The 12,595-nt window shown below is 43.2% G+C and overlaps 1 protein-coding gene across 1 annotated transcript; it reads left to right on the top strand.

Moving 5' to 3' along the window:
• The first annotated feature begins 10,424 nt into the window (after positions 1–10,424).
• Positions 10,425–11,069, top strand: LOC137645394 (uncharacterized). The gene has a single exon (XM_068378198.1). It carries the CDS (start codon positions 10,425–10,427, stop codon positions 11,067–11,069), a length of 645 nt encoding a protein of 214 aa, XP_068234299.1.
• The last annotated feature ends 1,526 nt before the right edge of the window (positions 11,070–12,595 follow it).

Here is a 12,595-nt window from a genome sequence, read left to right as displayed (position 1 = left end):
AACAACCGTTGGGGGACCAAAGGGCTTCGCTTGCCCTCAGGGAAAAAACCAGTATTGCTCGCCTTCAACCTGCCACAGACGGCTCTCCTCGTGAGGTGAACCTACTTCGTGCCCTTTGGATACGCCGTTTACCTGAACCTGTACGCGCTTCCATACCCGATGTCGATAGTTTACCCATAAAGGACTTGATGACCAAAGCCGACGCCCTTATGGACAACCACTTCAAGACCTCCATCAACGCCTCCACCTCTGACGAAGAGGATGCCTATTCAACGTCAACCAAAGCTGACATGAATGCCGTAGGACATACACGCCTACCACGTGACGTGCCGAAGCAGCGACAAAGCCGCCCACCACCCACCAATCGCTCGCACCCCAACGAACGACTTCTACAGCCACTTACTACCTCCCATCCACCGCAGTTTTGCTACTACCACTTCAGATTCGGGGCAGCCGCGAAGAAATGTGCCAAGGATTGTCAGTAGCCAAAAAACGTGTAAGTAGGACATCGCTTGTGGCGGTGGCCTCCCGTGTTTCTAATCTTTTCTTTTTACATGATGCAGGAACGGGCGTGCGATTTTTGGTAGACACGGGTGCTTGTCGTTCTCTTTTGCCAAGGAAACTCTTCAAGGCACAACGTAGTCTGTCTACATCTGCCGACGTCCGCTTGGTAGCTGCCAACGGATCTGCGATACCCACCTACGGTTACGAGAACCTCACATTATCGTTCGGAAACGGTAAATTCAATTAGAAGTTTCTCGTTGCTGACGTCACAATGCCAATCCTCGGTGCTGATTTCCTCTCTCATTTCCACCTTCTGGTCGATGTCGCCCACCGAGGATTGGTCAACGCAGACTCGTACTTGTCGGCACCTCTTCAACCCGCCCCCTCTAACCTCGCTCTCCACATCAGCGCACCCACGGATGCCCACTCTCACCTCCTCACGTCGTACCCGGAAGTTTTCCGTCTAGAACTTCGCCAAACGCCCACGGTTCATGCCAAGCACGGTATTTATCACCATATCAAGACGACGGGACCCCCAGTTTTCGCAAAATTCAGACGTCTGGCACCGGAACGATTGGCAGCCGCCAAACAGACGTTCGCCGAAATGGAGGAAATGGGCCTTTGCCAAAAGGCCTCCAGCACATGGTCGTCACCCTTACACATCGTTCTGAAGAAAGACGGCTCCCTCCGTCCGTGCGGGGATTACAGGCGTCTGAACATGCAAACAGAACCGGATCACTACCCCCTCCCAAACATTGCCGACGTGACCTCCTACCTGCACAAAGCGAAGGTTTTCTCTACGCTCGACCTCCTGAAGGGGTATTATCAGGTGCCTATGAACCTAGAAGACATCCCCAAGACCGCCATCACCACTCTGTTTGGTACATACACCTTCAATTACTCCTGTTTTGGCCTTCGTAATGCTGGGACAACATTTCAACGTCTCATGGATGGCATCTTAGGGGACCTCCCTTTCTGTGTATGTTATGTGGACGACATACTTGTGTTCTCCTCCTCAAAAGAGGAACACCTCCGTCACTTGAGCATCGTGCTCGACCGCCTGCAACAAAACAGCCTTGTAGTCCGGTACGCAAGTGTACCTTTGGCGCCAACGAAGTGTCGTTCTTAGGGCACCGTATCACTCCTGAAGGAGTCTATCCCCTCCCTGAGAAGGTAGCAGCCGTTCAGAACTTCCCCGCGCCCTCGACCGTCAAAGCTCTGCAGGAATTCTTGGGCATGATCAACTATTATCACCCTTTTCTGCCAGCCATTGCCCCCACTCTTGCTCCCCTCTACGCCTCCCTCAAGGGCAAGCCAAAGGACCTGAAGTGGGGTCCCCTTCAAGAAGCAGCCTTCTGCAATGCAAAGAAGGCCCTATCAACTGCTGCGGCTCTCACTTTTCCTATCCCACACGCCCCTCTCCTTCTCTCCACCGATGCCAGCGACGTCGCTATTGGTGCAGTACTCGAGCAGGTGGTCAAAGGCTCGCCCCGCCCATTGGCCTTCTTCAGCAGAAAACTGTCCAAGGCAGAATCGGGTTATTCTACCTTCGATCGAGAATTGCTGGCGGTGCACTTGGCTGTCCGTCACTTTCGCCATTTCTTAGAAGGTACGCCCTTCGTCATTCGCACAGACCACATGCCTCTGGTGCACGCCTTCACTCGACAGTCTGACGCCTGGTCCGCCCGTCAACGCCAACATCTCTCCGCCGTGGCTGAATACAATTGCACCCTTCAATACGTCCCTGGGAAAATTAATCCCGTTGCCGATGCCCTGTCAAGAAACACGTTGGCTGCCGTTCAACTGGGATTGGATTACAACGCCCTGGCTGAAGCCCAACGACAGGATCCAGAGTATCAAGCTTGTAGGACATCCTGCACGTCCCTCCGTTGGGAAGATTTTCCCCTCGAAGACTCCAACACCACCCTCCTCTGTGACGTCAGTACTGGTAGACCGCGACCTTGGATTCCTGTTCCCATGTGCTGACAGGTGTTTGATTTCATTCACTACTTTTCACATCCCTCGTGCTGTTCTACTGCACAGCTGCTGAAGGCAAAGTTCATTTGGCACGGCATTTCTAAGGATGCTAAGGATTGGATCCGCGCCTGTACTTCTTGCCAAACTTCCAAAGTACATCGACACACGGATTCAGGAGTGGGCACCTTTCCTCAACCTCAGCATCGTTTCACACACATTCACGTCAATATTGTAGGCCCCCTACCCACATCACAAGGACATCGTTACCTGTTTACCGTCATCGACCGCTCCACTCGTTCGCCTAAAGCCATTCCCATGGAAACTGCAATGTCCGCCTCATGTACATCTGCCTTACTCTCTGGATGGATTTCAAGATTCGGTATCCCTGAGCATATTACTTCTGACAAGGGAACCACTTTCACCTCTCAATTGTGGACGTCATTAGCGAATCTCCTGGGCATCACCCTGCATCAGACAACGGCTTACAACCCCGCTGCCAATGGAATGGTTGAACGTTTTCATCGCACCCTCAAAGCAGCTTTGATGTCCCGCTGCAAGGATTGCAACTGGTTTACTCAGCTTCCCTGGGTCCTCCTGGGACTAAGGACAACTCCTAAAGACGCCCTCGACGTCTTGGCAGCTGATATGGGGTATGGCGACCCGTTGGTCGTCCCTGCTGAATTTTTTCCTTCTACAACCTCCTCCAACGATCTCCAGCGCATACGTCACGTCGTGGGAAAATTTACTTCGTGCCGCCAGACTTACAAGCCCCCAGCGAAGCATCACATACCAACAGACTTGCACTCTGCAACGCACGTCTTCCTGCGCAACGACACTAGCAAGCCACCACTAACGCCAGCTTACACGGGCCCTTTCCTTGTGATCCGACGCAGTCCGAAAGCATTCCTACTAAACATTCGGGGCAAAGAAGACTGGGTCTCCATTGATCGTCTAAAATCTGCTTATCTTCTGCCAGATGACCCGCCTACAGTTCGCCTCTCTGGATCAGGGCGCCCTATTTAACATGTACAGTATGTCATTTTTAAGGGGGGAGCCATGTACCAACCGTGTGTCACACAATTGTACATAATTATTTTGTATATATCATGCTTGTATCTGCGCTCTTCCCTCGCACTAAAAAGAACCTGAATGATCATGTCTCCGGTTTTGCTCGGTAACATTGTCTGTCTCTCGAACTTGTTATGTCCTGTTGACTTGAGCTTTTGTATATAAAGGAGAGTGTTCCTTAATAAACAACTCAGTTGATCGCATCCTGCCTTTGAGTTCACAACCCTCTCTCGGCCCGTCACAAAAGGCCCCACTTCGAATAGAATTGAGTTAGAGACCATGCAGATTACATGCCAAATTTCTGTGAGAGCGTGTAAGCTTCACAATTTGGTCTGCTTTGATCAACGGTGAACCAATGTCGGTCTGGCGGAAAGGTTGGAATTGGGAGCTTCATAAAATTCTGGAAAACCTTTTGAAATATTATTTATGTATCTATAAGATTATCTAAATTTTCGTATTTATATTTCAAAGAATCTAAATTTATCCCTTATTAATTTTATTTGTTTTTATCGAATTTCCAAATTTTCTTGTATCAAATTTTCACCCGCATAACCTTTACATTGAAGTTTAGTTCCAAAACTCAATGTAGTTCCGAAGAAGGGTCGCGAATTGATTCGAAACACCTGTCGGCACCAAACAATAAAGGGAAGAAGGTAAATGTATTTCTGCTGTTATCCTGAAAACTATCTTCGATTTTTGTGCACCACTAAGACATTGTCTATTCATTATAAACATAGAGTAACATGCCCAATTACCATATATATATATATATATATATATATATATATATATATATATATATATATATATATATATATATATATATATATATGTATATATATATATATATATATATATATATATATATATATATATATATATATATATATATATATATATATGTATATATATATATATATATATATATATATATATATATATATATATATATATATATATATATATATATATATATATACTAGCAAAACTACAGCCCAAGTTGAAAAAGTAAGATACTACAAGACGTTGGGCTCCAACAAGGAAAAATAGCCCAGTGAGGAAAGGAAATAAGAAAATAAATAAATTATATGAAAAGTAATGAAGAACTAAAATAAGATATTTCAAAAACAGTAACAACATAAAACACATCTTTCATATATAAACTATAAAATGAGACTTATGCCAGCCTGTTCATCATAAAATATTTGCTGCAAGTTTTAACTATTGATTCAACTACCCGATTAGGAAGATCATTCCACAACTTAGTCACAGCTGGAAAAAAAAATTCTAGAATACTGCGTAGCATTGAGCTTTATGATAGAGAAGGTCTGACTATTAGAATTAACTGCATACCTAGTATTACGAACAGGATGGTACTATCCGGGGAGATCTAAATGTAAAGGATGGTCAGAATTATGAAAAATCTTATGCCTCATACATAACAAACTTATTGAACAACATTGCCAGAGATTAATGTCTAGATAAAGAATAAGAAATTCAATAGACTGTAAGTTTCTATCAAATAAATTAAGACGAGAATCTGCTGCCGAAGGCCACACAGGAGAACAATACTAAAAATAAGATAGAATGGAAGAGTTAAAACACTTCTTCAAAATTGATTATTCACTGAAAATCTTACAAGACTCTCAATAAGCCTTTTTTTTGTGCAATTGAAGAAGGCACTGACCTAGTTTGTTTCTCAAAGGTAAATTTGCAGTCGAGAATCCCACCTAAAATTTTAAAAGTCATACAGAGTAAAAGAAACGAAACATTATAAATGCTGAAATCCGGATATTGAGGAGCAACTATCCTTGACCTACCTACAACCATACCTTGATTTTTGTTAGGATTCAACTTCATACCCCATAATTTGCACCATGTACTAGTTTTAGCAAGATCTCTATTAAGGAATTCAGCAACCCTAGATCTACATTTAGGAGATGGAATTGATGCAAAGAGTAGCATCACCTGCATATGCAATGGGCTTGTTTTCTTGTCATGTGTACATCATATGAAAAGTAATAGGCAAAGAACACTATCCTGAGGGACACCAGCTATCACATCCCTATACTGAATCTTTGTGATGTATTACTTAAAAATTCAATAATGATGATAAGAAAAGAGCCACCCACTCCCAACTGTTTGAGCTTAAAAACAAGGGCATCATGATCAGCGTGGTCAAATACAGCACTAAAATCAAGGCTAATCATATGAGCTTCCAGACCACAATCAAGAGATTTCTGTTCAGCATTGGAGATTGTAAGAAGGCATCACATGCTCCAAGGCCTTTACGAAAGCCAAATTGCAAACTAGGAGTTAGATGATACTTTCAGCAAACCTAGTCATACGTTTTGCCAAAAGACGTTCAAAAACTTTAGATAATATGAGAGTTATGGAAATTGGGCCGAAATCAGTTGGATTTGATCTACCACACATTCACATATCGGAGTAACGTTACCAATTCTCCAACCATTGCTAAAAGCTCTTCTTCTTGCCAAAGTGCGCAAAATAGCAGACAACTTTGGAGCTAAGAAATCTACAGTCTTTATAAAAAATATGAAAAATACCATTTGGGTCTACACCTCCATAAGCATTATGGCCCATCAAGAGAACTCTAATTTCCCAGGACCGAAAAACTAAACTAGTTAGTTTTGCTTCAGGAAAACAAGAATGAGGAAGATAAATTTTCTCATTACTCTGTTTACTGTCAAACACATCAGGCAAAATGGTTAACTTTTCCTTTGGACAGTGAGTGACACAGCCATCTGGTTTGAAGTAAAGGAGGAACTGTTGCATCTACACCAAAAGTTGCAGATTAAGGGTAGCCCATCACTCATGTTCCTGGGTTGTACCTGAAAGAGTTTCTTTTATTGTGTAGGATGTTTCCATATAATGCATTTTGAAAGTTATTTGTATTCCCGCCATAATCTATTAAAGGCGGGAGATATTGAATCTGGGGCAGTCTCGCTGGAGCAAGCGTGGCCTCAACATTGTTATTGCATTGCTGCTCACCATGTATTGAATTGTGAATACATAACTATTGCACATTGCTCGTGTTTGAGTATACCAACCTGCATACATGGCGCAGTGAGTAGGATTGCAGTGAAGCCTTCAAGATGTCGGGTGCAAAATACTCAACAACACCAAGATGAGGGACCCTTCGACGGGCTGCACATGGCCGCATCAATGGTGGGAATGAGGACCTTCTGAATGCAATGGCAAACCTTTTCTTGCAGCAGCGAAAGAGCAGTGGTGCCCCCTCAGGTATGAGGGCAATTATGCCCGACAAATGTTTGTACGAAATGTCACAAGGAGCATTTAGGAAGTGGCGTAGGTCAATGACAGATTGGTTCCATATTGGCAGGGTTGCAACTGAAGATGCTGTGCTGAGCATTCGTTTGAACTGCGATGATCAGTTGCAAAGGGCATTGGACGCCTGTTATACGGCCAATGAATGGAAAGCCCTTTCTTTACATCAGGCATTGGATGCCGTCCAAGAAGTGACTCAAATGTCTGTAAATCGTGCAATTCTGTGGGATAAATTTTTTAGTGCACAGCAAGGGCCTATGGAACCCGAGAAGACATATGCACATCGGTGTCAGGAATTGGCTTTAGATTGTGCTTTCCGCTGCCCTCAGTGCCAAAATGACATGAGTGACTATATGCTGACTCACAGGTTAGCCAGTAGTTTAAATAACTGTGGACTGAAACAAGAAATACTCCAGGACTACGAGAAATATAACAGTGTCGCCAAAATTCTACAGAAGTGTGAAATATATGAGGCAGCTGAAAGGGACAGTGGGGCAAACAAATTTAACCAGAAACTCATTACCGCCAAGGTGGGGAAGGAATTGCTGCCCTATAATAGTAATGAAACAGAACATAGTGATGTTGCGGCTGTAAAATCGAACTTACATCGACAGAAGGATAGTAAGCTGCTCATGGCAGGTAAGAGATGCGATAATTGTGGGCGCATTCATGAAAAAATAAATCTAGCTGCTATGCAAATGAAGTGTGTTGCCACAACTGTGGTGTAAAGGGTCCTTTAGCTAGATATTGCAGAAAAAAACGTGTGAATAACAAGGCAGCAGGCATTGAAGTCGACCATGATGACGACACTATGTCAGTGACGGCATGCACATTAGTGCAACATTGTGGGGTCCAGCAGGTGACAGCATTGTCGGGAAAACTACCGTATGTACGCGTAAAAATTGAACATAAAATGAGACGTGATGTACCAATGTATGAGGCATTTATTGATGCCATTGCCGATACTGGGGCTGAAGTTTGTATTATGGGGGAAAAGGTTTTGCATCAATTAGGACTGAATGTGAAACAGTTGCATCGTTCGAATGTCAGGGTCAATCATGCAGCCGAAAAACCCATGAGAGTACTGGGTAGTGTGCGTTGTACAATAACATTATGTAGAAATATTGCTCTAAATATAGAGGTGTTAGTAGTGTGCGGTGTCTCTAGGCTATACCTATCTATAGATGTATGTAAGTGTTTAAGATTAGTGGATGCAAACTTTCCCCATCATGTTAAGGTAGACGGGATATCAGTAAATAATATTGATAGGGAACGGCCCAATAGTGTGGATGCCAATGACGTCACCAGTGATGTGAGCAACAACCATGACGTCATAAAGTTGCCGTTCTCCTCTCAGGAGGCCAACGTACCTAAGCTCAAAAGGTGGCTTTTGGAGCATTTCTCTGGTACGGTATTCAATACTAAACGGAATCCTTTAACGGTAATGAAGGGAAAGCCACACCATATCCACCTTCTCTCTGATGCAGTCCCATACGCATGCCATACACCAATTCCAATTCCCAAACATTGGGAGCAAGAGGTAAAAAAACAGCTGGACGACGATGTAATACTGGGAATAATCCGCCCTGTTTCTACAGGAACTGCAACCGATTGGTGTGCGCGAATGGTGGTAGTGGCTAAAAGGAATGGAAACCCAAGAAGAACAGTGGATTACCAAAGGCTAAACAAATTTTGCAAAAGAGAAACTCATCACACTTTTGCCCCGTTCGACATGGCATCCGGTGTACCTGTACGTTCATACAAAACTGTAATAGATGCCTATTCTGGTTTCCACCAAGTGGAATTAGATGATGAAAGTCGGCACCTGACTACCTTCATATCCCCATGGGGTAGGTACCAGTATTGTAGAACCCCAACTGGACATGTCTCTGCCTCGGATGCATACTCAAAGCGCTTTGATGATGTAATAGCGGACATTCCGAGATAATCTAAATGTGTCGATGATGTTCTCCTTTATGATAATACTGTGGAAGGAGCGTTCTATCATACAATAAGTTTTTTACAAGTATGTGAAGAGAACGGAGTTACCCTCAATCCTGAAAAATTTCAATTTTGCCAACGCGAGGTAGACTTTGTGGGCTATGAATTAGGTTGGGACAATTTCAAGCCAGGTGAGGAAAAGTTGTCTGCAATAAAGAACTTCCCAAAGCCAAATCAACCAACCATTACTGACATAAGATCTTGGTTTGGCCTCGTAACCCAATTGGCCCCATTTGTTGCTACCTCTCAACTAATGGAACCCTTTCGAGACCTCCTAAAAAAGTTTACTAGTCGAAAGGTATACTGGGATGAAATGTTACAGGATGCGTTCGAAAAGACTAAAGAAATTTTATGCAATCTGATTGGGGATGGATTGGCCTATTATGGTAAATCCAGGCGAACTGCAGTAATCACTGACTGGTCGTGTGATGGGATGGGATTTCTGGTGTTACAACAACATTGCAGTTGCGAAGAGGATAAAGTCCCATTTTGTTGCAAAGGGGGGTGGAAGCTTGCCCTCTGTGGAAGCAGACATTTAACCTCGGCAGAAGTTAATTATGCAGCCATTGAAGGAGAGGCTTCCGCCGTGGTATGGTGCTTTCAGAAAGCTAGATTATTCTTACTGGGGTGTCCCAATATTATCCTTGCTACTAACCACCGTAAGCTAGTCAAAGTGTTTGGGGACAGAGAATTGAAAGACATTGCAAATCCTCGTTTGCTTCGATTAAAGGAAAAAACATTACAATACAGTTTCACAGTAAAATACATCCCTGGGAAGAAAAACTCAGCAGCCGATACCCTTTTGAGATATCCAGTAATCAGAAGCCCAATAAATGCGAGTGACCGTTAGATGGGGGAGGAAGTTGAGAGTTCATGCCTTGCAGCACTGATGACGTCGCTGAGTGATGACGTCATAACCCTCGACTGGAATTCTGTTAAAAGGGCTGCTGAAAGGGATGTGGAATATCAGCTGCTAAAGAGTATGGTAGCCGCAGGTTCTTGGCCAGTATCGAGAAATCTAGTCGACTCCAGCATAAAGCCGTATTTTAATGTACGGGATCGACTTGGCATCGTGGACGAACTGGTGGTGTATTCATACGATGACGGGCACATACGTCTGGCAATACCTGTGTCACTACGAGACCAAGTTGTCTCTAACCTACACTCAGGCCACCAAAGTTCTGATTCAATGATTCGTAGGGCACAACAGGCTGTGTATTGGCCTGGGATGGAGGGTCAACTAAAACTCAAGAGGATGCAGTGCAGAACATGTGACGTCATCGCTCCGTCCCAACAAAGGGAACCGCTATTGCCTACCCCACCCCCTGAATATCCTTTTCAACAAACGGTCACAGATATGTTTCAAATGTGTGGAAAACAATATCTGGTATATGCAGATAGGCTCACTGGTTGGCTGGAAATTGCCTTCTTTCCAAATGGTGCCACTTCAGCTAAATTGATTCCCCTCTTCCGATGATACTTCATGCAGTGGGGCGCCCCGGAAGAAATCTCCCTCGATGGGGCACCAATTTGGTAAGCACTGAGATGGCTAGCTTCATACAGAAATGGGGGTTAGGATGAGAATATCCTCAGCCCATTACCCCCAATCCAACAGGAGGGCAGAGGCAGCAATACGTACAGCAAAGAGAACCATTCAAGATAACACAAGAAGCGACGGAAGCCTCGACACAGATAGTTTTGCAAGAACCATTTTGCAATATAGAAATATGCCCCTAAGAGACATCGATAAATCGCCGGCACAGTTAGCCATGGGACGACTACTCAGGGACTCAGTCCCCATGACTAAAAGCTATCATAAGATAACAGAACAGTGGGCAGATATTATGATAGACAGAGAGAAGATGGGTAAACACCTGAGAAATGTCAAGTTCCGTCATGATTCTAGTGCAAAGAGACTCCGCCCCTTGCAAGCTGGTACCACAGTAGCAGTGCAAAATGTTGTCTCTAACGCCTGGGGTCGTATTGCAAAAGTCGTTGAAATGAAAGGAGACCGCCAATATGTCATAAAACTAGATGGTAGTGGAAGAATATCAACGAGAAACAGAAAACATCTTCGGGAAATAAGAGTGCAGGATTTCCCCCCACCTACTCGCTCACTTTCCCCCGCTGACTCGTGTGCCGATCCCCAACCCAGAAGAGGGACCAGGAAAATAAATCCTCCGAGTTGGCATGAAGACTGTATTTTATGATTTTTCAATTATGTACAATTTGATTTCTCTTTAATTATGCACAATTTGATATTTTTTTTTGTACTGAATATGTGACCAGTTTGTAATAATTTGATAATTTCATGCAACTAAATGTTGTCTTACTTTGCAATGAGCACGTAATCGCGCTCCACTTATATGAATTGTGTTATCTTTTATATAACACCATTTTGTCATCAGTATGCCTTATACTTCTCTTGCTGTATGATTACTTGATAAACCCTCAATTTCATGAAAAATGTAATACATTTATTTTAGAGAGGGGATGTAGGATGTTTCCATATAATGCATTTTGAAAGTTACTTGTATTCCTGCCATAATCTATTAAAGGCGGGAGATATTGAATCTGGGGCAGTCTCGCCGGAGCAAGCGTGGCCTCAACATTGTTATTGCATTGCTGCTCACCATGTATTGAATTGTGAATCCATAACTATTGCACATTGCTCGTGTTTGAGTATACCCAACCTGCATACATATTGTTAAATTGTATTCCTTTTCGGTTGAAGCATAAACTCTCTGAGATAAAGCTCTAAGCTGAGTATAGTTATTCCAATCAAATCTAATCTGTTACTCTTTCAAAAATGATAAGCCTCCCGCTTCTTCATATATGCACGCCTACAATGATCATTTGACTATGGTTTGTCTTTCACTCGGTACCTTAGCACACGAGAAGGGATACGCCTATCAATTATGTTGACTAAATTCTCATTCAGAGGGACAACAGGATCAACACTTTTATACAATTGTAACCAATTCAAGCTCAAGAGATCAGTCAAAATGCCATTTCAGTCAACTTGATATTTTGAATAAATTTTACATGAATGTGATACGTTAGGGACAAGCTGTTCAGTAATCAAATCAAGCCATGATCAGATGTCCCAACAGGAGAACCAACCTTACTTGTTATAACAAGAGAGTCGGTGTATACGAGGTCCAAGCAGTTATCAGACCTGTGAGTAGGTTCACTTATGATTTTCTCACATACTGATTTGGAGGCAAAGTACAGAGCTCTTAAGCCATGGTGATCAGTAGGAGAAACAAAATTTAACCACTCCCTATGGTGAGCATTAAAATCCCCAACAAAAACAAAAGAGGCATTTCTATGATCTTGTATCTTAGCCATAATGGTGTGAAGACAGTCGAAGATAGAAACTCCATGTCTGGATTCCGGTAGATCGAACACAAATAGATGTTGTTATGCCTGCCACAAGCTTTTATTACCTTAATCTCATGACATCCACATTCATAGCAGGATATATCAGAAGCACGGTACTCAGTCCTAATATATACCACCATTTCCCTGGCCCTAAGGATGGCATTGCGTTTCAAAATTATTGGGTTCTTAAAAATCTGATATAAGGAGCTTAGATTAGTGTGTCATATTATTAACAAGTTTCTAAGCACTGAAAAATATCCTACTGTCTGGCCGCAAGTGTAAGGTCTTGAATGGAAACCACAAATATTACAATAAAGTACACGACATTAATGAAAAATATGGCGTACTGGTC

The sequence above is a fragment of the Palaemon carinicauda genome, chromosome 8 (assembly GCF_036898095.1).
Source record: "Palaemon carinicauda isolate YSFRI2023 chromosome 8, ASM3689809v2, whole genome shotgun sequence".
Classification (NCBI taxonomy): domain Eukaryota; kingdom Metazoa; phylum Arthropoda; class Malacostraca; order Decapoda; family Palaemonidae; genus Palaemon; species Palaemon carinicauda.
Note: the sequence above shows the minus strand (reverse complement) of the source record. Positions and strands in the feature narration are given on the sequence as shown.

Coding starts and splice junctions, on each gene's coding strand:
- LOC137645394 (XM_068378198.1), top strand. CDS start 10,425: ATGGGGGTTAGGATGAGAATATCCTCAGCCCATTACCCCCAATCCAAC.